Below are 26,026 nucleotides of genomic sequence, written 5' to 3'. Positions count from 1 at the left end.
GTGTAATAACACTGATAAATTAAAATACTAAACGGAATATACATTAATTCTACATAGATAATTTTTTGTAATGTATTTCGCTGGGAATGTCTGGCCGCAAAATCCTGATTATATATACCCTTATTTTAAAGTTATCACATATCTGATGGTTTGACTTTTACCTCAAAACACAAAGAATCCACAAAATCCAGTAAAATTAATAACTTTATTTCCCTGAAAATTGATATTGAAAATTCTCTGAATCTTTTCAAATATAAAAGCACACGCGCCAAGCAGTTTGCTTTAAATAAATATATGCAGCAGCAACGAGAAGATGCGCTTTTGACAGCAACTCGTTTCGAAAATAGAAAAATTTTCTAAATATAAGAGATTTGTCGCTTAAATTAATTTTTCATTAAACAAACAAACAAACAAAAACAAAAAAAAAAAAAAAAAAAAAAAAAAAAAAAGAATCGCATATTATTAAAAGAATTTTATTGATAATTCAGATTCTGAAAACAAGCACATTGTTGTAATAAAAAACAAAGAAAAAATAAACAACACATTTCATTCAACGGGGGCCAACTTTGGCGCATGAACTTTTCAACATAAAAATATTTGAAGCATGTTATGGATAAAGGTTTATTTGATTATGGCAAAGTACTCGATGGTTATTTGCCTAAGGTCAAGGATGCCTTCGTTCGAGGACTGCCTAACGGAAATTGGCTTGCATACATGCTACACATATGGAAAACTAAGAATATCATCTTGGCAACCAGCTCGTTTGCCGGGATTCGAACCCCGGACAGAACCACCAGTTGTTCCGTTAGACTCCGCTCAGTCGCTGGTGGGCTGTCCGATAACGGAAAAGTTCAAAATTTCATATTAGAGGAAAAGTGGTAGCATAGTATAATTCGAAGTTATTGCCATTTCAGTAATGTGAAGAGATTTCAAGAATGTTTAATTATTTTATTTAGCTTATGACAAACTAAATAAAATAATTAAACATTCTTGGAATCGCTTCTCTTAACATACTGGTAGTTTGACCTGCATTCAAACCCTCGTGAACAAGCTGATTGCATGGGCGTTTTTATGGTTTTAACTTTTTGTAGTGCGAGATTGTTTCCCTTAGAAAATCTGTCACGAAAGCATACCTCCCCTTAGACAAATCCCCTTCACGTGCTTAATAATCTAACAAGCCAAACCAAACACAACCCAAGCGAGGACTCGTAGTCAAGGCACGTCATCATGAAAAGCTAACTAAAATTGGCTCATATTCACATTAAACATGCGCAACAAACATTCGCTAAAACTGGTATGCAGGCAATCCATTCATCAGGATTGGAACCCGCTTCAAACTATTAGTATTCAACGATTTTACCGCTACTTCGTTGGCGGCCTTTTGTAGTATCTATAAGAAAAGTAATCGCAAAGACACAATCATTGCGTACCGACGGATGAACTAAGTTCGGAATTTAAAGAATAACTTTCATTCGTGCAATTGCTGTTAGCATTGACATTTGGACAGATGTTAATTTATTTTAAATTCTTTTAATGTAATTAATTTATATCTTTAAATAATTGATCTTCTGACTGTTATTTTTGTGCGCAGTATATCTAACCCTTCCGTACACTAACTGTTTTAATTAATTTACACTCCATTAATTTTAAGAGATTTTATATCGATAGATTTCTTTCCAAAATGTTTCAAGGATTACATATTTTTTTCTTTAGATTTCAAAACATTTTGTATTTAAAATCTTAATAATAAAATTTTTAAAACCAATATTTCTAGAAATTCCTTCGGCGTATTCATTTATTCCATTTAGTTGAAGTTTCGAGTAGAATATCTTCCTTTCAACATTCATATAATTTTTATATGTCAGTTCGCCATTTCTACGGAGCATAGAGCCACACATACGAGTACAAAACTCAGTCATGCTGAAAGTACAGTTTTAACATTTAAGAATGTAAAAAGAAGAATATACCATTATAATAACGCGCATTTGAAATACGAAGGCAAACAAGAAAGCTTGTTGCAACATTTTATATTTTTTCCTGCCGAATCAGAAATTGTAATCATTTTTCAATACAAAAATAAAATATTTGATTCTATAACATATAGGCATAAAGGCGTCTTCCGTTACAATTCTTATTTTTTCTTGTTTCTACTAAAATTCGGCAATGTACTATAACAACGTCGGATCCTGTTTGACTTTCATTTGTATAAAGTACCACAAGGCAAACAGTTGTAAAACGATTTATCTTCTTTCGCAAACTTTTAGTCGGCACACAGATAATACATACCTGCTGTCTGACAAAGATACTTCACTCTAAGGACTTTTTCCTAAAGCGCTCTTTTCAAAGAGACTTCACACCCTATTAAGACCTTTGTGTCAACTGACAGCCGCCTGCAGAAAGGTAGGGGAAGGAAGACCAGATCGCATCGTCTAAACACGTCTTAAGCAATCTTCGCGAAATTCGGGATTCGTGTATACACGTCTTAAGCATTTTTCGGGCATTTGAAATTCGTGTAAAGACGTCTTAAGCATTTTTAAAGAAATTCCAAAAACGTTTAAACACGTCTTAAGCAGTTAAAGGGTTAAAGGTGGTGAAAGTCTTAATATGAAAGGTACAGGTAAGATGAGTTACATTTCTCGGTTACAGGCGAAAACATCGCAGACGAAAATGTAGCGGAGAAAACGTCGTAGTACAAAACATCTTGGGTGAAAGCATCGCAGTTCTAAAATATCATGGTCGAAAATAAAGGCGACTCAAGAACTTCGCAGTTTAAAAACATCGTCGTCGAAAATATCGTGGTAAAAAATAAGTACTTACAAATCATCGCATGCATGCATTTTTAAATCGCATAGTCACATATTATGTAACTGACTTTCGTCCTAACTAACAAATCAACATCCAAAAATTGATTGAACGCTATGCACGAAAATGTTAACGACACTTTAAGAATAAGTGGAAACAAAAAAATATGTAATTTTTATTAAAAAATATCAGATTAACAAACGTGAAAGAAAATAATTTGATCATAAACTAAGCAGTATTTATAAAGGTAACCTCATGCAGTTCCTTTTTCTTCTTTTCTAAGCATTTTTTGACAGCATTTTTCAGGAAAAATTATCAGATAAACTTCATAAAAATTTTTTATTAACGACCTTTGTTAATTAACTATATAAATTTAAAAATTATATTAATCTTTTTAAGTTGCATTAATTTTCTACTCATTTTAAATGCTTAAGTTTACTTATTTTTTCAGCAAAAATTTATTAGTTTGTTCAGATATATGAAATATAGAAGTAAAAGAATCCCTCTTTTCTTCTTGTGCTTTATTATCCTTATATGAACATGCATTTACAACTTCGAAAATCTAAAAACGCATATGTGAGATGTTATCGTCATGCTATGATTTGTAGGTACTTTATTTTTTACCACGATATTTTCGACGACTTTTTTAAACTGCGAAGTTTTTGAACCGCTTTATTTTTGACCAAGATATTTTAGAACTTCTAGGCTTCTAGGCATACTGAACATTAATAACTTATCATGCAAAGTAAATGAAGCAGTAAATTATACAGAACCAATTACAAAAGTTAGTTTTAGCTGTGGTTCATTCAGTATTTGATCTTATTGGTTATACAGCTCCGGTAATGCTGATTCCAAATCTATTTTGCAGAAAACTTGGAATCTGAAACTATGTGGAACGTTGAAATTCTACACAATTTGAATGAAAATTTTATAAAAAATTATAAAAATTTATTGCTTTCTAGCCCACAAGTGTCTATAAAGTATGGCCTTAAATCCAGAAAAGAAGTAATAAGTTTACATTTGTTTTGTGATGGTAATAAGAAAACTTACAGTACTCCTTAACAATATGTTGGATATGGGGAGATCAGAAGTGAAGAACATTTGTTCTTATTCGTGTACAAAACATTTTTACTTCTCCTGCAGTAGTCATGCCCTAGCAACATCTCCATCCCTGTCAATCTAGCATGTAGGGGTGTTTGTTGTGCAGTTAGAGTGGAAATGGTGGAGGAATTAAATGTTAACATTAAACGAATGGGAACTGGCCGAAGGGAAGCCAGAAAATTTGATCAATTCAGAAATGCACAGAACAATCACACTTCCATTAACAAAAAAATGATGAAAATTTTAATTTCTTTAATAAATGTTTCCTATCATTAAAGAAAATTGTAGGAATGATATCTTGAATTTAGAGATTTTATAATATTAGGAAAGTCAACAGGAATTTTCTAAGGACTTGTCAGTTACTGAATTTAAGAGAGGAGAGTTGTTAATTCAAAAGAAAACTTTCCAAAATGAAAAAGATAATAAACTTAATTTAAGACAAGTTGTTAATTATTATAGTCTAATCAGGGATCAATCTAATGTTTACTGTGATGACAGAAATGATTTAAAATTTCTCGTAATGTTACCTTTGGATAATCCATTTGATAAATTCTTAATAAGAAATACTCAAACTAGTTTATTACATGTCAGTACATCAATTATAATGCTGCATTCATGAGAGAAGTTTAAAATTTTAAGAACACATAAAACAATACAAAATTATATAAGAATTGTACAACACGTAAGCGGTTTAAAGCTGAGATATGATACAACTCCAGGGTTTTTGCCAAATGACAGAGTATGCAATGCATTCATTTTTGAAATCGCTGGATGGGATTTTGGGAGACAGTTGTACCTAAAGGATGGTTGAAAATTTTACATCAAACTTTTTAACTGTATTGTCTGTCGAGCCATCCACATGGAACTAATAACCAAAGCTTTCTTTCACACATTGGGGCATTTTGTTGCATGTAGAGGATGATTGCATGAACTTTACAGGTGCCAAGAAAGCTTTGCAAACCATAGATTGGAGGCATCTCTGTTCCAAGGCTGCTGAAGAGAAAATGTAATGGAATCCTCCAGCAGCATGGCAGGGCAGAAGTGGCTATTTCACACAGTAACACATATTAAAGAAAAAAAAGGTTACACACTTTTTATTATGAGAAGTCTGTTATTAACCCAAAACCTCTTACATATGTGTTGGATGATATTACAGATGTTTCATCTTTAACTACCAAAAAGTTCTTACATGAAACTCCTGAATCAGGTATATCCAATATTGACAAGACAAAATTAAGTAGAAAAGGAAATTATTTACAAAGGATTAGGGATGAGTTAAGAACAAGGTTTTGATCCCAGTGTTATGGGACAGTTAAGACAGCAGTCAGAAACTACATAAACAAACCTCTTGAAGTAGGAGAAATTTCCTCAGTTAAAAAAGAAGAAATGCACATATTGAAGCCAAGCACATATAATTTAAACTAATCTCTAGTTGAGAAGGTTAAATTAGGCTTGCTCTTAACATAAACCTCTGAGTTACTTAGACCAGAACAAAAGTTATTTAGGTTAGAACTGGATGACCTGATTCCACGACAAGCAGTAGTAGATTTGTAAAACATGTACTATATCTCTGAATTCTGTATAGAATATCTAGTGAAACTTGTATTTGAAATTTCATTTTATTGAGAGGGGTGTATCTTCATCTATTTCAAGTGATTTAATATTTCATCTGTCTTAAATAGTTTTGTATTTCATATAATTTCCTTTATAACTAGTGTATTGTCATAATAACTATGATTGTTTGAATGTACTTGTCACCCCACTGAAAAGGTGGGAGGAATGTAGCTAATTTATGAAGCTTACTAGTAAAAGAGCACCTGGTGTCACTGCTTCTCTCTCACTGAATAGCACTGAAGAATGGCATACATAATTGTAGACACCCTAAGTGACTTTGCTTGCTAAGTGTTATGCTGTTTGAGATTTCTTTATTGGTTTTTAGATACTTGACAACACTGAAGCCAGTATTTATGATGGGTACTGGGTATTAGTGACTTAGCCCAAAAATAAATTTTAGTCCTATGAAGTACTGGACAACTTGACAATTTTTCTAAAAATGGGACAGTTTAGGAGATATTTAGTTCTGCTACAATTTTAGAAGCCATTGATTGTTTTATGGGTTTTTGGTGACAATTTTTTAACAGTCTAACATCCTTTTCAGATAATTAACTTTCTCTTGCTTCATCAATTTTTTTAATAGCAGTTACTCTAACTAAGATAAAAGTCTTACTTTTCTGTGTGTAGGGCACACAGTTTGAATATTATGAACATCTAATAAATACCAACAACTAGTTTTCATCTGAGCTCCGATACACTCCCTGTTTATGTCCTATGATTCAAAATGTTTGCAATCAGCACCTTTAATACTACTGAACGAATTTCCAAGTAGAAATATCCAAACTGACTTCATAGTTGAAGTGCTATACTTGGGAAATGTTTCAGTTTCTTTATCCAGCTACTGTATGAAACCATGAGTAAAAAAAAAAAAAAAAAAAAAAAAAAAAAAAAAAAAAAAAAAAATTAAGCACAGTAAGCTAGCTACTGCTATTTTAAATTAAAATGGTGAAAATTTTTACACTCCCCCCCTCCAAAAATTGCTGGAAAAGTATTGATAAGGACTACTCTATTGCAGATTCTATTAAAATGATATTTAAAGAAGTATGTTGAGAAAAATTATCAGCAATGATATCAAATGATTTTAATTACAAACTAATAATTGATTTTACACCCTTTCAGGTTTACTTTAACATTTAAAATTTCTTTTGAAAATAAATAAATAAAGATGAATAATAAAATTTCACTTGTATTTATATTTTTCATAATTTAATTTTATAAATGCAATAAAAATACATACATAGATACATACAATCTTAAACTTCATATAATGCTCTATTTAAAACTGTATGTAAAATATATAAATTTATTAAATGTACAAACAGCACATAACATTTGCACAAATGAAAAATGTACAATAGGAAGCAAAATGTATATATTTTAAATACAGTTTCCAGAAAACTAAAGCGCAGGACTTTTGTACTTGCATGACTTCTCACTTAAAATGATACTAAAACATTACTTATAGCACGTTGCTTTTCGCAATGCATCATCATTTTTAAACATACCAAATCTCTACATTCAAACTTTAGTCATTAAATAAAACATCTTTACATTCAAACAGATAATCATTAATTGAGTCTTCTATAAGTTATACAATTTTTACAAAGAATAAAACTGTTTGAAAGATTCTTAATTTAAAAACTTGGTAAGATGGGGATGGGAACAGAAAATTTTAATAAAATGCATTAAAGATTCTTTTAAAAATGAATTTATATATAATAAAAATAACATTTATAGCAGAACTTTCATAAAATTTTTTAAAACAGCAGCTGTTGTTTAAAATTTCTTTGAATTTAATTCTGTATTTGTTGTCAAATAATCTAATAACTGATAATTAAGTATTATTATTATTGCATTTTTAATGAATAAATTATATTTTAATCTCATCTCTATGAATAGAAAGGAAAACACATTTTGCACAGTTTCTACCTTAATCAAAATCTTTTCAAAAACTTTAATCAAATGTGGTGAAGGTTTTGGTAGATAATTTTAAATTATTTTTTCAATATGTATAAAAGAGAAAAGGGGGAACTTAGGTAAAAAAACTTAGGACTTAAAAATTACTGAGACAAAGTTACTGTTAAATGGAAATTATCCGCATAAAATGGAAGCACTTTCTTTGGATAACTTTGCTACAAATCCAAAATTTCTACCTCCTCCCCCCCAAAAAAATGAGAAAGAGAGAAAGTCCTTAAATAATGAATTATAAACAATACATGTGAGACTCTTAAGCAACATTTAAATATTATTCCATTAAACACATTTTTAAGATACTGATAGGAAGAAATAATAGCTTTAAATAATTCACAAATTTATATTTCTGCAAAATTTTCATACAGTAAATAAGATTTGCAATGATAAAATTCACCATCTGCAATAAATATACTCTTTTGAATTGAAAAGAGTGAATAAGGGATAACAACAAAATATGACACCAAGGGAGGGGATGGCTTGGTTCCAGAAAGAATGGTCTATAAATATACCGAGATATATTTCTAAATATATTTTTAGAAATATTAAGATATAGTAATAATAGAAATATATCAGAAAACATTCACAACGTTGATTAACATAGTCGCATAAATTAGAAAATAACAGCTAAAATTCAGAGAACTAATACAGCTCTCTAAGGAAAAAAAAGGTCCATCTATGAATAAATTTAAAGGTTTAAGATAGTACACAGAAAGCCAAAGATCTGCACTTATGATAATAAGAGAGGAATATAGGGTTTCAAATTAATCTCGAAAAGTACTATTCTGACATGTGAAAGAAAATTAATAGATATTATTAATTAATGTACACACGACATAAATCTCAAATTCTGTTAAGGAGCTTTCTTAATGAATACAGAAAAAAAAAAAAAAAAAAAAAAAGTTTCTTCCTTTCTTTATTTTGAAATCACAAATACTGAATTAATCAGATTCAAAGCATGAAATGCAACCATAAAATACATGCTAGAAAGAAAATGTGAAAATGCAGCTTGAAAAGAAAATAACATACATGGTATCAAAGAGCTTGTTTTGGAATGGAAGAGTCCAAATTTAAATCTAATTTTTAATTAAATAATAAGCTTATTTTATGTAAACAAAATCATAAAATTAAATGTTACACAAAATTTAGAATGAAATATCAATTAAAGCTTTCAAATTTAATGTAACAAAAGCTAATATATTATCATATGTAACAAAATTTTTAATCAATAATCTCAAAAAATTAATTATTGATCAATTAAATTTCAAATAATTCAATAAATAACATAAAAGTTACTAAATCTTGCTTATTTTCTCCAATGCTTATATTAAGTGCATTACTAACAGTGAATAAAATAATAAACAGACATTAATTTCTGAGTATATGAAGTTAGCCGTATAAATTTTTGGTGCCACTCTCATTTTGTTAAATCCTACACAGTATTTTCAAAATTACAGAAAGACACTTTCCAGCACACAACTCTTCAATGACCTAACTAATTTAAATGCAAATCAGCCTTACTTTTTAAACTTTTTATTACAATACTTACCTGATAAAAATATAATTTTAATTATTGGAAGCATGAAATATTAAAATATACAATTCCAATTATCTCAATTTTTATCACTATATTTTTATTAATAAATACAAAAAATAGGTGAAAATAATTCTTATTAAATCTCATCTCATTTTGAATTTTTGATGTTAAATTGAACACAAATGAATTCATAAATTCTTTGCACTATTCATTCTGAAAGTGTAACACAAAAAGCATACACAATATATTTCTGAAATTTCATTTTTTTAATAGAGAATGTAACTAAAACTTTTTTAATCAGTATAACTTTTTGTTAAATGTTCAAACATAATCAATTAATTATAACTATTTCCTGGCAAAACTATGTAATGATATTTCATAACAGCATATAAAAACTAATAAAAACAGCATTGCATAATGCATGCATTACAAGATATGATACAACTTAATTTTGATAAAAAGCTTTACCTATGAGTGACAAAGAATGGGAACTACCTACATAAATCTATGGATTTAACAATGGGAAAAAAATGTTTAAAAACATATACAAATAAAGAAAAATATCAAATTTGAAACTTATATAGAAGAAGAATCACAATTCATTTGCATACTTATTTCCCCTTCCCCGCAAAAAATATCAGTACTCAACAATATGAATATGCAGTGATTTAATTTATCAATAAAAACATCATTAAAATTTCAGAATTTTTAACATACATTTATTCTATCCACTTCTTTGCTCACAATAATGTCTTTGATATGATCAAATTTCTGCAAATGTTGAATGCTGACCATAATTCAAATAATCAGAAATCATCCATTTACAGAGGCACATACTATATTTGATTAAAAAAAATATAATGTGCTTCAAATATACTAAGTAACGTGTGATAAGTTCAAAAAATGCTGCTACATTTTACTCAACTCCTTTCACACAGCAAAATGCAGTCATTAAAAATTTTCTGATACATATTTCCTTCTTAAACATTCCAAAATAATATCACTAGAAGAAAAATTACATAGCAACTACATGGAAGATGACATTTCCAACTGATTTTTTTTTTTCAAAATATACATTAAAATGACTTTTAACTGCATAAAGTTCAATATATTTATAAAAACAAAAACTGTACAATAAAAGAATTTTACTTTAACATTAGCAGTTATCACATTCGGGTGCAAATAAGAAAAACAAATTGATCACATATACACACACATTAGGCCAAATTTTATGAAAGTACAAAAATGAAGTTTCATAAAAATTAATACAAAATTTAACAAAATGAGTCAACGAAAATGTATAAATATACTTTGATGACAGGCCAAAAACATAAGTGCACAATTATACAGTAAGATGCAGTTTCAGATATGTTTTATGCAGCTTAAGAAAATCATTAAAACTGGAACTTGCTGAATAATATTGCTATGTACTACAAATTAAAGTACAAAAATGAACCATGGCACACAATGCAGCATAGCAAAATTTGAGCTTCTCCTCCACTGTTTCAATTATTATGCGATGTTAACACCAAACAAGTATATAGTTCTTTGCATAGTTAGAGAAAACATTGTCGACATTTATTTGGCTAAGACATTCCTAAAATAGCATCACCTGTTTTACTGATGAGCATAGTAACACGCAGGAATATGTATGTAACAAATGTGCGACAGAATAAAGCAAAATGTCTTTAAGGATTGTTCGATTTTATCAAAATTAGAGCACACAATCTCCATAGTTAGGTAACTGTACTGTAAAGTAACAGTACTTTAAAAGTTGTCCATAAATAACTACTGTAAGCAGGCCTGGATCTTTTCCACCCATTCCTGAGCCGCTACATTATCTGCAGCCATAAAGTTATATGTCCGTCTAATGGTACGTAACTGAAAAGTTTAATAAAATCATTCTGAGATAAAACATTGTATTATGATATATAAATTTAGATTTACAACTAAATTAAATTGCAAATTAATTTTTTATAAGAGCTTAATGCTTTATAGGATGCTATACTGTACAGACAAAAATTTTCAAAACACAAATTCGTTCAACTTAAAATCAATTATATGTATATAAAAATCATGTATTTTATATATGCAAAAGAAAAATTTCTGAGAAAGAGAAATATGAGCTTTTGTAACTGTAACATTAATGAAATAATGTCCAGTTTTCAATGTTTGTTCTTTAGAAAAGTAATGTTAAAACAAAAAAAAAAAAAAAAAAACAAAAAAAAAAAAAAGATTACAAAATGTTTTATTAATATGAAAGTTTCATAGAAAATAAATTTCAACTTTAATAACAATTTTACAGTAAACAGCACATGTAAATGTATATCAATAGTTCCACTTATGTTGAAAAGATTTTCCATTATATAGGAAAAAAAGTGGAGAGGGAAATCATTACCAAAGAAAGCAGTCAACTGAATCAAATTGATATAATTAAATCTATCATATCAATATTTAAAATGGTCAAATTTAAATTAATCATTTTATGATTATTTGGAAGTTATTCTTCATCTGACAATACTTTTATAGTCCTGGCTAATTTTAACTTTTTTTTTTTTTTTTTAATTGAAACTAAGTATGCAAAGAAATCTCTCAAAAAGATTCCTTTGATAATGATAATTTTTTCTCATAGTATAATCAATAATCAGCATTAAGCATTACTCATAATCATGTTCTCCACAACAACCTTCTCTACACAAGACCAAAATCATCTGGAATCCTGGGTCGTCATTTTAGATAAGTTTGACTGTAAATTACTTATTAAAAGCCCTTTTTATGTCCATTTAAAGGTACACTGACTGCATACAGAACCATATTAGATAAAAATCTGTATAATTGTGACTTGCAAAATACTGACCTGCTTGACTAAAAGTTGAAAACAGATGTGAATTTTCTCCCTTTTTATACCCTGCCCATTTTCTGAAACTGAAGAGCATTATTCCGAACTTTTTTAAATACATATAAATATGTGTCTGTCAAGATGAAACACTGTATACTGCAAAATACAGTATTTCTTAAATTCTAAGATGTGCTCCTTAATTTCAGTATTTGGGGAAGGGGGCTTTGATTCTAGGAAAATAAAATCATGATATAAAATTGCAAAATATGCTCAACAGATTTTTTTTAACAATCTGACTTATTAATAACATAATGATTTATTAATAACACATCTATTTAGAGTTATTTGGAAAAATTAATTATATCAAAATAATTTAACTATTCAGGAAAATTTGCAATTCTAAGATGTTATCACTTTAATGCACTCTGTTTTAGCAATGTTAATATGCAAACAGAGGTGCATTTCAGAAGCAAAGAAATCTGGTAATATTATTAAAATAATTTTACTTTAGCTATTATTTTTTGATAAAACCAAAGAAAGAGATAAAAATACAAAACATGAATAAAAAAAAAGCTTACACTAAATATTTTTGAAACCCTGGTCCATAGACCTTTGAGGTTTCAACAACAAATACTCAAAATCCCTATACGATTTTTAAAATTAAACTATAATTTTAACATAAATATATTTAATCTGGTTTCCTATGCAAGTAATATTTGATGGAAATTTTAAAAAGTTCAATAATGGTTTTAAATAAAATTTCAATGTAATTTCAGCTTACATCAAAGAAAGCTTTTTCATCTGCTTTTTTTGGTGCTCCTTGAACTGATGTTGCAGGAGCCACAGACATAACCTCAGCCAAATCAATAAGGCCTTTGCTGTGAGAATCTTCCATTGCATCATAATACCTCAGCTACACCAAACAGAAGAAACATTAAAACAGATTTAAGAAAAAAAAAAAAAAAAAAAAAAAAAAAAAAAAAAGAGGGCAGAAGAATAGGAGAAGATTTACATTCTCAAATCTAATACGAGAAAGAATTTAAATAAAATATTAGGCAAAATAGCCTGCACCTAATGCATGTGACAACAGCTGAAGTTAGTTACATTTGTATTAAATATTTTTAGACATTTAAGGAATGATGCTAATTTTGAAGGGTTACAGAACACACTTTCTCATTACAGTTTTGGGTACTGCCATATCATAGCGGCCTTCAAAATTTAATTGCTAAATCAACAAGGTGTTACATGTAGCAAGCTGTAAGAATATGTGGCAAGATTTTGGCAAGATATCTCAGTTGATTAGTGATTCAATCTTGGAAGCCGATATAATAAGGAAGTACACAATTTTGATGTCCTGGATATGGATTGATAATAGCAATGATATTTTAACTGCAAAAGTAATAACTGTACTGTACTGTACTTACTGTAGGTTTTTACAGTCAGATTAATACAATATTATATAATACATCTTTAGCTAACAACTTTACATGGTGTGCATCCCAATATCATAATCACTATACTCTTATAACATATATAAACACATTTTTCAATGACATGTTACTGATCTACACATATAAGTAACACAGTACTTTGAAAACACATACAAGGCAATAAAGAATGGACCAACATGCTCGTTAAAATATTTTACAATTAAGCTCTGAACACTTGCATTTTTAACATTAAATAATAATTTTATACATATCTCATCAGATAAAATTCTTCCAATGTATATTTTTCTATGCATATATTCCATAAACTGTTTATTCTATACATATTTATTTATATTTTTACAAACTAATACTTAAAAAGTTCCAAATATAGAGTTTAAACGCTTTAAAAAAATCAATTGTAAGGAAAGTTTTACTGCGATGCACATCCATTAAATTTATTACTACAAATGCATGTAAACATAATTTCAGTATCAGAAAGATCAGGCGTTATAATTTAGTCAATGTTTGTATAGTATCTTCTCCCTTCTCACTGAGTGCCTTCATGTTGTAATTGGCTAGCAAAAAGGTTCTGAGTTCAAATTGCAATAAAAGCATTGCTGGTTTTTCATATTTTTTGTTCCGATCAATAAATCTAATGACTCTACAGTGGTGCCCAAACTAAAATGTGATGAGCGATAATTCATCACCTCCAGAATTTAGCAACTGGGTCCACATCTCTTTAGTCCCCCTCTACGTGAAGGTATTTTCTCTCTTTTTGCTGCTTGCTTTTATGGTGCTGCTGGAAGCATATATGGCTTGCAATTGGAAGGTCATATTTCGAATCCGGGAGAGGCCACTGCTACTTTTTCATGCTTTCCAATCCAATCAAAAAGTGCAATAACTCAAGCTTTAGGAAACTTCACAGAAATTAAAGTTTAACAATTTTATGAAATGCAAGAATATAATATACATTACTAAAATCTAGAGTTACAGTAAAAGGTTTTCATTTTTGAAATAAATACATGTTATTTAAAATTTTAAGCCTTTCATAGATGATGAGTTATTATATGAAAGATGCATTCATGGCTGGTTGATATATTTCTTTTTTGTTTTTGGCATAACATTCTTGAAAACATTTTGCTGTGAATTTTGTACATGTGTAGAAAATTCTGTAGAAATTATATGCGATTTTTTTTGTATAAAATAACATGAATATCTGAAAAGGCGAAATCGATGGTTATTGTAATTGAGTAACTGTATTTAATCTATATATGCAACTGTAACTGCATATGGCTCTCTTATGAATTCCAGTAATTTTGAGAAGTATGAGGGTGGATCCATCGCCCCCCCAAAAAAAAACGCAATTACAGGGGAAATAAATAAAATATTTATGAACAATAGACAGAAAATAGAAATCATTAATTAAAACAGAATTAACATACTTGCCTATCATTTTCCCACATAATCACTAAATCTATTCAGGTATTTATCTGAATTCAAGACCAAATTGTTAAGCCTGGCTTGGGAGAAATCACATCCCTGGCCATTGAGCCAGTTTTCAGTAGTTTTTCCACTTCGCTGTCTGAAGAAAACCCCATTCGAAATTAATGTTCCTTCAATTTTGGAAAAAAGATATAGTCACACTAGGTACTAAATGTGGGCTATAGGGGGGGGGACTCCAGACTTCCCACTTGAACTTTTGCAACAATTTTTGATTTTGGAGAACAGTATGGAGCACTGTCATGCAGAAGGATGACACCATTACTCAACATGACAGGTTGCTTGCATCAGATAACTCCACATAACCTTGTCAAAGTGGCAGAATAGCGATTGGCAGTAGTCGTATGGCTCCACTCCAAGCACTCGATCAGGATAATGAATCACGGCTCACACCTACAAGTGAGACCACTTTTCTAAATGCTAAATCTAACTTGCCATTTTGATCGCTCTGACGTGTCTGTGAACTTTCTCTACCTTACCGCACAATTAGTGCCATCTGTCTACACTCTGGGGAAGTTATTCCCTCCACAATAATTACTTTTCAAATGATAATGCTTGAAACTTTTTTTTTTTTTATCCATCTATGTACTAGAGATTTCTTGGCCACCACATGAAAACTATATAAGATCGGACACAGCATCTGCTCTCAGTTGTTAGTTTAGAGCTGAAGTTGGATTACTGAGATATCTGACAGCACTTCACCTTTTAAATTAACTTTGCACTGCATTGTGTTTAATATTCTTAGTAGTTTGAAGTATAATTACTGACTGTACTCTGCATACTGTGAAGAGTTGTAACGATTATTTTGTGGAAAATTCTAGAACTGTGGACTGTTCTTTTTGGTAAAATGAATTTTGTCAAACTATCATCATTACTGTGTGCATTCATTCCATTATGACCCTGTATGCATGCAATAGTTCTTGGTATCAGAAGTGGGATTGAATGCCGGTGACATGAGTGAAGGAGGAGCAACTAAGACAGGTCACGGCAGCCTTTGCTACATTTAAAGAAGAGATGGAAGCAGAACAGGCATCCATTAAAAAAGAGATGGAAGCTGGCCAAGAAACTGTTAAAGCAGAGATGAAAGCAGATCAACAAGAAATAAAAAGAGAAATTGCTGCCATAATAGAAAATAATGGAAGGCAGAAAAGACATGATTAAAGATAAAATTGGAGAACTTCAAAAAAGAAATCCTGCTGTTGAAGAAAAAATTGAAGGCAGAGTTTTTGCTGCTGTTGCCAAGGAAGTTGGCAATTTAAATTAATTAGGAAATTGTCGCCAAGGAAGTTGGCAATTTAAATTAATAAAGCTATTCACATACTATGGGAAGACTTCTAGGCAAGAGTATGCGACACAATTCATTCTAATAGCAAATGCAAATGGATGGGATTCAGAAGCTAAAGCCTGCCATCTCGCTGCTTCTCTGATAGAAGATATCCTCCAAATTCTGCCTCAAACCAGAGATTAGAATTTGAAGCTCTATCTGGCATGTTAGAGCCACATTTTGGCAAGAAGTGTTTAAAAGTCTAGAGCAGGCTTCAGTTAAAATCTTGCCAACCGAAGTCCAAGGAAAATCCCCAGGAGGTTCATCATGGGTGTTGAAAGACTGTCTGATCTCGCTTTTTCAAGAAACAAGAAAATACTGTTCCTGCAGTACTTCATCTGAGATTCTGAGCTACAGAAAGGCCCTGAAAAAGGCAGACACCAAGGATTTAAAAAGGGTTTAAGTGTACACCATGAAATTCCGGGCAGCCCAGCAAGCAACTCATAGAAACCGCCATACAATCAGAGTTCCAGGAGTCAGTGGATAAACTAACTGCGTATCTAGACAATTTAATCAAACAAGAAACTGACCGTAAAGTGAAGGAACTGCAGAACATGCTCAGACACAGAAAATAAGATTGCTCCCCAGCAAGGTTGTAGGAAAGAAATCTAGCCTTCTCGTGGAGCAGGTGTTGTCAAATAATGAGAAACCCAGTTTTAAAGCACTTCAGATTTTTGCAATGAGTGATGGCAGTAATGCACTTTTCATACTGGGACATATCAATAGTGTTCCTTGCAATATACCCATCAATACTGGAGCCAATGTTATCATCATGTGAAAAGATTTAGCTTGACAGCTGAAAGGCAAACTCATCTGAACGCTGTCCAACAATACCCTCCAAACTGTGCCCAGTGATAAAATTCAAATTTATGGAAAGTTAAACGTTAACATCACATTTGGAAATGCTGCCTACCATTACATACATATGTAGCAAATAATGACATAAGAAGGCATATGGTCCTTGCATATTTGGATTAGACTTTCTACATATGCACTATTCAATTCTATCCTAAATTTATTCTTAATGTAGTTAACCTAGTAAGTCAGTAACGGATACAACTGTCATTCTAATAGAAAGGCTATGCGAGACACAACTATTCCTAATGTAGTTACCTCGTAAGTCAGAAATACATGACAGTTATTTTATTAGAAAAGCTATGCAATAAGAAATAGAAAATGTATTAATGTCACGATTTGAAATCTTTCAATCAAAAATATATCTTTCAAGAATTTTTATATGTATTAGATGTCTAGAAGTCTAAAAATAAACTGATTTAATTTCTGAAATTCTGTTTTCTTATATGCAGTCAACAGCACTCTTGCTAACTAGAGTTCTTGTCTAAAGTCAATTTTCAGGTTTTTCTTTATTACACAATACAAAATCTTTCTAGAGTTAATTTGAAATGTGGAATGAAATTACATTTTAAAGTGCTTTGCAGATTTTAACTAGATACACTACAGAGCAATTCATTATAGACATTAAAGGTTTGTGATCAGTTACCTTTTCAACTACTCAACTATAAATGAAATAATGAAAAAGACACAGCAAATACTAGACTGAAAAATTTTCATTTTGCAGATAACACTTTTTCTGCTTCAGATAAGTTTCAACACAGAAACATAACTGGCTTCTCATCTTGGTCCAACTGGCTAACATACAACCATTCAAGCTATTTTTTGAAAAAGGACTTTCAACAATCAAAAAGAATCAAAATTTGCGTACCAGGAATCCCATTTTTCAAGATTTAAGGAGATTTTGACTTAATACTGTCATATTACATTTCATTTCAGAAGTTCTATTGAAAGATGATATAGTCAATGCCGTTTACTGCCTTAAATAATTAATACAGCCTAATATCCTTTGCAATGAAGTTTTATTAGTTGACTTTGGGATTTCAGTGATAGCACTGACATAATCATGATCAAGTTTCATTCTTGTAGCACTAAACACATATCCCAAATATTTTACTTTTGATGCTTTATTCTGATTAACTTCCTCGTTCAGTTCTTTAGCTCATAGCATTCTTTATGCGTTTTCTCAAGCAATGAAAAGGTCAACAAAATAAACTAAACCTTCAGGAATGTTTCCATAATTTTCTTTATTTCTCTTCTGAAACACTTCATGTACATAAAATAAATCATAAAAAATTGTAATAGCCATATGAGGTGCTAAACATGTAAAAATCATTGTGTGTGTGTTTTTAAATCCAGTTCAATGTGGAAAAATTATTCACTTTTAAGATAAAGAATATTAAGAGAGTTTTAATTTAGGAACAAATTCCTCAATTCTGGGTATTAAAAACATAGTCTCTTAACCTAAGAGTTTAACCCGTTTTCTCCACAACCATAAATTTACTAACCCAACTTTGAGGACCAACAGTCTAAGTTAATCTCTTGTTGTTACATCTGCTTCAATTTTTTTTTTTTTTTTTTTTTTCAAGTTTAGGAAGCAAACTGATTAGTACCTATCTAGGTGAGCGATTGATGGGTGAACAATTTTCTTTCATCTTAATATAGTATGTTCTATCAAATTTATGCAGATTCACCTTTAAAGATATCTCTATAATTCTGCTGAAGCAGGTTACACTTAATTTATCAACATATTTAGTTTATCAACAAGTTTCCCACAGCCATCTAATCCTAATAAAATTTGTGATTTATTATTTACAACAACAAAAACACACAACTGATTTCTGTTATCAGCCCCACAACTTAAATTAATTACACCAACAGGTTTAATTTTTGGCATAGCCTCTAAAATGATAGTACTTGTTTTCTCAAACTTCCCATTTTTACAGTTAGAAATAAGAAGTAATGGTAAAACATTAATCTAAACACCATTATTTAACTTAACTTTTTATCAGCAATGTAAATAATTTTTTCCCCCACTTATTTGCTGGAACTTCTTTCTCAACTTCAAAAATAAGTAAAAAGTTAAAAAAATTCTGCTTTGACTATTCTTGAGGTAAATCTCTGTTATTGGTTATCACTGCATGGAATTTCTTGTGTACCATGATATTTATAACACAAAGAAGAGTTACTTAACTCACTGCATTTATACTGTTTTTGTAAACTGGGTATTCCCTGCTTATGATTCTGATACAGACGTTTTGATCCAGATGAATCCTGAAAACCCATATTAGCATCACTCTTTATTATACAGCACAAAGTCCGTAATCTGGATGCCCATTATCCGAAATGACCTATAATCCGGACCTCAAAGGCTACACACTTTTTTTGTATGCTTTACGCATATACGTGATGTGTTTAATGTATACTGAATGGTATAAGCTAGGCTAAAATTATCTTTACTGATTCTAAGGCATTTCAGTTAATGTTGCAGATTGCGCTGTTCTTTAATCTTCTAATTGGATGTGGCTTATTATTTTTTGCAGACTGTTAGAGAAATTTTATAAAAATTAAGCTTGAACTTTCGATTATGTCAAGAAGAGTTTCCAATTCTGGAACTGCCAAAGGATCTACAAAGCAAAAGCACGTTTCGATGTCCATCAAATAAAAACTGGAATTGCTGCAAAAAATGGAAAAAGGCATGAAGAAAGTGATAGAGAGGTTAGAGAAAATGAAAAAAATTTCGATTGACAAGTTAGTCGGTATTCTCGGCACAGCAATTACAGGATTTGAACAGTGGAACTTTGTAACTGAACAAGAAATTATGTCTGTTTATAGAATTAAAGAGAAAGTATTAGCACAAAAAACAAAGCAACTTAAACAACTTATATTGAAAGAAATGTTTTATAAAGTAAACAAATAAATATTAAGCTTTTTTTTGTAAAATTTGATACCCTTTAGATCATAATTGCTCTTTATTTCATAAATTACGATTTCATATTTTTAATTGTATAATTTCTGCATGCCATCTTACCAGATTTAAATTGATGATCTATAATCCAGAATCGCCAACGTCCTGACGAGTCTGGATTACGGACTTTGTACTGTATAACTTTGATATAGCCTCTCTCCTTGCACTGCATAATTTGTGCCCGAATTTTATTAATTCACCCACTTTATATATTTTTTATAGCTCTTGTTAAAGGAAGATTTTCAGTTAAAATTCACTCTTGAAGCCCCTCATCAGTGATGCTAAGTACAGTTTGCTATTTAACAACACTATCAACTTGAACAACAAATTAGTAATATTTCATTAATTTTCTTAAATCAGTGTAGAATGGATAAAAAAAATCTTCACTTTTACACTACAATTAAATACAAATGTTTCCACAACAATATTTCTTTTTGGTGCAATTTTGGTTTTTGGTTCAAATTCTTTTCAATTTCTTTTTGGTTCCAACGTAGTTAAAACTTTATCCTTGTCTGTCAGGTATTAAAAGTTGTATGGCATCTTCATTATTGAATTAAGTAGAACTGAAACTTTTAGATTCTTTTATGTCTATTGTGTATATGTTAAAAAACTGTTTGAACATGCATCAATATCTGGCCACATTTCTACCCAACTTAAGCCTACTGCAGGTTTCATAAATTATATAGCTAAATAACTAATACTCAAAGATATATGACGATTTTTTATATAAACTGCTCAAAATTGGACAGTGATTACATAATGTTGCATTTTCATTAGAACTAATATACTAAAACACAGTCATATATTCAACAACAGTAACAATTTCTTACTTCTTATTACATAGCAACCACAAAAAATCAATCTACATTCAAGGTAATAACGGTCTGTAATATTAACCAGATACCGTTAACAAATATGTAATAAAAAGGGCAGTGATTCTGAAACTATTACCTGTGACTACGACAAAATCATGTTAAAACTATCAAAGAATGAATTTCAGGACAACTTAAAGTACTTTTATGAGCACCAGCAGAAGTCGGTAGTCATCGATGATGATAATGTTTCAGAAAATATAGTACAGATTATTTGTTTTTAAAAGTAAGACAAATTCTGGGGTAAAGCTGTTTATAAAAGTGAATATTAAAATATATTTTCAATCCAGATTAAACAATATCCTCTATCTGATGTTTATTTTAATTACTACTATAAAAATGCATTAGAATCAGTATCAAGTCATCCTAATTTAGAGATAGATTTTTTTGAATTAATATCAACATTTTATAAAATGAGTGACTTTCAATCATGCCAAAATCTGTGATATTAATCCAGCTTTGCTGTTTTCAGCTTTCTATTGTAAAAAAGTTTTGTTTCTTTCTAGAAAGAGAGAGAACAGAATAATTTTGCTTCTTATGAATTATTATCCCGCTGATTTAGATTCTGTTCAGTAAAAAAATGTGAAAATGGTGTTGGTACAGCAAACTGCATAAAAGCAAATTATAATCATAATGGATTTAAGCCTAATTATGTTTTTTTTTAAAGTTTCAATATTGCATAGCTTCATTGCAAAATGTTTTATTAACATTGGAATCATCTGAAACAGAGTGTTAACATTCTGAGAGCCATTGAACCTATTTTCAAAAGCTGAAATGCTGTCAGCAGTTTGAAAACATGGCTTTCACAAAGAAAGATTAATATTGCTTTATGTGATAAAGCAGAGCAGTACCAAAGGCATTTTAAAAAGTGTGCTTAAAATATAAAGTACTTAGGTAACTGATATGCTGAAACAAAATTTTAAACAAATTTTGTAATGTATATTATGTTTAAGATTCAACTGAGAAACATTTTCAATTCAACAATAATTTTTATTATTCTTTTGATAATTCTAAGCCACAGTTGAATGTAATACAAATCAAATGTGAAGCTGTGAAACAGTAGAACATATGCAATTTATGTCTATAACTAAATTTAATCATTAATCTGGGCCAAAAATATTTTCAATTTATAACTTTTTCTCATAATTTGAGACTTTAATGTTTTTCAAATTACATTATTTTAAAGTAATACAACAATAATACTACATTTAAATTATAAGTACAAGAATAATTAACAGTTAAAAAAATATCAAGTCTTACTTGATGTTTTATTGAATCAAGAACAAACCATCGTTGTTTCCAACCTTTCAGCAGAGCTCCTCTCTTATAAAGGTAACCTTCATGCGTTCTATTTTCAGCTACATTTGATGAAAATTGATCATAATATTGACTGCTGGTCTGCATTGCAGTAACACCTAGTTAAGCACATAAAAATAAATGCTTCAAATCATTGGATCAAACAATTGTGTAAATTCCTATTACTTTTAGTAGTTTTATATGCTTTGCTATAATTGATTAAAGAAACAAACAAATTTGCTTCTTTTATTATCTCTTAGACTCCACAGGTGATTCTCAGATATTAAATATATTGCAGCAAATTGAGTAGCAAATGAGAAATGACATTACAAAATATTTTACTCAGTCTCTTCTTTAACTTAAAATCACCAACAGCAATTAATAAAATTAGCAAAGAACATGCATGCAATTTCAGGAAAGGATGAGGAAAATTCATCTATTGGTATTGTGGGAAATGGCCATGTAATTGTAATGTGCCATTTAAATAAGCATGCAGAAAGAGAATGCACACCATAACCGCTACAGATGTGTAATGTTGTGATGACTTTCTCTTTTCTAATCATTTTAAATTCATGTTAATAAATTGTAGTTTAGTAATAACTGAGTATTAATGATGTTTTCTCCTACATTTGGTACCAGAATTGTATAAGTTCCAGACCCATATAACAATGTTTCAGTTTCTACTTAACGTGCTTAGTGTAGCGCTCCTATTATCAACTGCAGTGGATTAGCAATGTTCAGCCTTTTTCCAAAAGGATTACAAGTGAGCATTATTTTTTAACTTTTGCTTTAAAACATGACTTCTGAAAAAAAAAAAAAAAAAAAAAAAAAAAAAAAAAATTAAATAAGAAGCACCCCCCCCCCCAAATATGAAAAGTTTCAGATTTTTAATTACGTCCAAAGGGGCGTTTTTTTAACGTTTTGTGTGTTACTTTATTTATTAAATATTATTTGCACTTAAACCATAAAATTCAGTTCAGCAGTAATGTCGCAAAATAATTTTAAAGTGAGCATATCTTTAGAATTTTCGATACACAGTTCTGCGCCCGCTGAAGATGAAAGGTCCCCCCTCCTGATAGTGTTGCCATTGCTCGCTTTTAAATCGTTAACTTTGTTACTCAAAAATTCGTTAAAGTTTTACAAAATATGAAACCAATAATAAAACAAATTCTAAATTTCAAATTTGGTCTTCCACATGCCCATATTCGTAGGAGGATTACGTCATTCAAAATTTGATGGCTCTATGTACCATTGTTTTATCACAATGCGAGAAATATAAATACATTTATGGAGATTTTTTATTATTTAATTTCTTCAAATATAATGCAAGACTCTAACATTTGTTGGCAACAGTTTGAAACGTGAAACAGACATTTATAGTGATTCAACGCAAAATCGCAAAACAAAAACAATAGTTTTTCAGGGACAAAGCCCGTTTTTGGACTAAAAACGAAAATGGATTAACTAAGCTAATTTTGAAAACTGATGTTGCATTAACAGATGAAGATGTCACATGTGATACTTTTGAGGAACATTTGAATGAATTAAAATAAAATTGAATAACGAGTAAATTAAAATTCTTAGACCATCAGATTGAATGTTTAATCAAGTTAACTTTAATCGAAGAGGAAATAAGTACTAGTACTGATTACTAACAAAAATGTATCAAACATTGTAATAAACTTAAATGTTTACTGAAAGAGAAAGAAAATTTTATTACATCATTGACATCTGCAAAAAATGTTAAGCATTTCGAATGATAACTTACCCTCTTCAATTAAACTTCCGAAGTAAATAATCAAACCGCATTTAGGAGACCCAAAATTTTGGAATACATTTGAAGGCACTATCCATCAAAATGATTCACTTTCGAAAACTGAAAAATTTGCCTACTTGAATGGAGGAATGTTGAATAGAGTATCTGGTTTTCAATTAAGTGATAAAAATTATGACAACTGTGTAAGTTATTTAAAGATTGTTTTGATTGTAAAGATATCATCATTTATTCTTTTATGAATAAAATTTTAAACTTGCAAAGCATTAAAAATTCTTCAAATGTTCTAACTTTGAGAAAAATATTTGATGAACTCAATATTGCTATATGAAATTTTAGAATCAAGGCAAGAGGATTCAAAACCCTATGGTCCACTTTTGATTTGACCTAAATTTATTGCCAGAAAATCTTACTTTAGATTTTAAGTGAACACAAATCAAAATGTGATGTTAAAATAAAAATGAGAGAGTGAATGTCGAAAAGTAACATTTCTAGCTTTACATGACGGAACCAGCTTCTTAACAAATTATAATTATTACCAGACACCCAAATGTTATAATTGTAATGCATTTGGCAAATTATCTACATTTTATCCTGACAAATATCGCAGACCCAAATGCTTATTTTGAGGAAATTTCGGTCATAAATTCCTCATATGCGTTAAAAAAGCTCAAAAGCAGAATACTGGGGGGGGGGGGGCGCACTGTTATATCAGTCAAATTTAATGTGCCAAACTTATCCACAAAGTAATCTAAATTAATGATATAACGTGAAACTAAAGTTTTCAGTAACAATGTTCAGAAACAAACAGAAATCCTTTTTTTAGTGTATTTCATAGTATGTTGACTGGCTTTGACAATGATAAAATTAAACTAATCTTGTTATTTTACAAGTGACATTTTAATAGATATGGAATTATTTATAGCTAATATTTATGTTGTACACAGTAATGTAATGCCATTTGATGCTACAATTGGCATGAATATTCTTAAACAAGATGAAGTTAATATAAACAAAGATAGTGCTCATATTTCTAAACATTATTGTTAAAAAAAAAAGATCTCGAAGATGGATCATCTATAATATTTCCCTTAATCAAACATTCAAATTAGAAATAGGTTCTACTGCTTCAAAAGAACATGTTATGAATATTTAAAACCTTGTCTCCAATTAAAAACTTTTCAAAACCACAAGTTTTCAATTGAAAAATAAAACATCTATTTTACACAGACCTATATGATTACTTTTTGACAAAAGAGACAGGGTAGATAAGCAAAGACAAACTTGGTTAGCCAATGGCATAACTGAACTGTGTTCTTCTATATATCCAAGTTGTAGTAGAAAAAAGAAAGTCGGTAGCCTTAGAGAATGTATAGATTAAAAAAAAAAAAAATTAAACAAGAAGATAGAAAATTTTTCTTCCATGTTAATGTCAACAAAAACAGCCATTATTACCCTTCGTTCGTCACCCATAATGGACAATATCAGTTCCTTTGTGTACATTTCAGTCTTTGTCCCACACCTTTTCTATACAGAATTGAAGTCCTTAGTCATGTCACAAACTGCTCCCCTCTCCTCTTAAAACGGCTGCTGTTATTAATTGTTCTGAACCCAAAAAATCACAAAGATTTACAAAGTTTTGCTGAACACATGGTGTTTCCAGATAGTTTAAAAAATTTATTCTCAATTTTTTCATAATTGCTCAACTATTAACTGAACCATAACTTAAGAAAGGTAATGACTTCCACTTAGGCAACAATGAAAGAACTTTCAATCTTTGGAAACAACCTTTATGCCAGAAATGCATATTTTGCATCTATAGTCAACGTAGTGATACTGAAACACACACTGGTGCCAGTATCCATGGTTATGGTTGTGTTCTCATGCAAAGATCTATGACTGAAAATTGCCTACATCCTGTTTATCACACGAGCAAAAAGAGACATCTAAAGCTGAAAAGAAATTTGAGTTAAAAAACTTGAGGTATTAGCTGTAATTCAAGCTTTGAAAAGATTTAATCTTTTAGGCAAATACTTCAAAATTATTACTAACAGTAATGCCTTCAAAATGACCATGAATAAGAAAGACCTAAACACATGTTGGGCACTAATGTTAGATTTCGACTATGAAATAGAACACTGATGAG

The 26,026-nt window shown here is 30.0% G+C and overlaps 1 protein-coding gene across 1 annotated transcript in view; it reads right to left on the bottom strand.

The window, feature by feature from the left end:
• Nucleotides 1-6,683: 6,683 nt before the first annotated feature.
• Sbf (SET domain binding factor) overlaps nucleotides 6,684-26,026 on the bottom strand; it is a 320,087-nt gene continuing 300,744 nt past the window's right edge. Inside the window, exons 39-41 of the mRNA XM_085822441.1 lie at nucleotides 22,071-22,225; nucleotides 12,646-12,777; nucleotides 6,684-10,906 (exon numbers count right to left, since the gene is read on the bottom strand). Coding sequence (XP_085678567.1) covers nucleotides 10,814-10,906; nucleotides 12,646-12,777; nucleotides 22,071-22,225 — 380 coding nt within the window. The 3' untranslated portion in view covers nucleotides 6,684-10,813. The remainder of the gene's footprint in view (nucleotides 10,907-12,645; nucleotides 12,778-22,070; nucleotides 22,226-26,026) is intronic.

Source organism: Stegodyphus dumicola, chromosome 8, assembly GCF_044657685.1.
Source record: "Stegodyphus dumicola isolate Sdum_Otavi_A_Nest chromosome 8, ASM4465768v1".
Classification (NCBI taxonomy): domain Eukaryota; kingdom Metazoa; phylum Arthropoda; class Arachnida; order Araneae; family Eresidae; genus Stegodyphus; species Stegodyphus dumicola.
The sequence above is the reverse complement of the archived record's forward strand: the minus strand, read 5'-3'. Positions and strand labels throughout refer to the sequence as shown.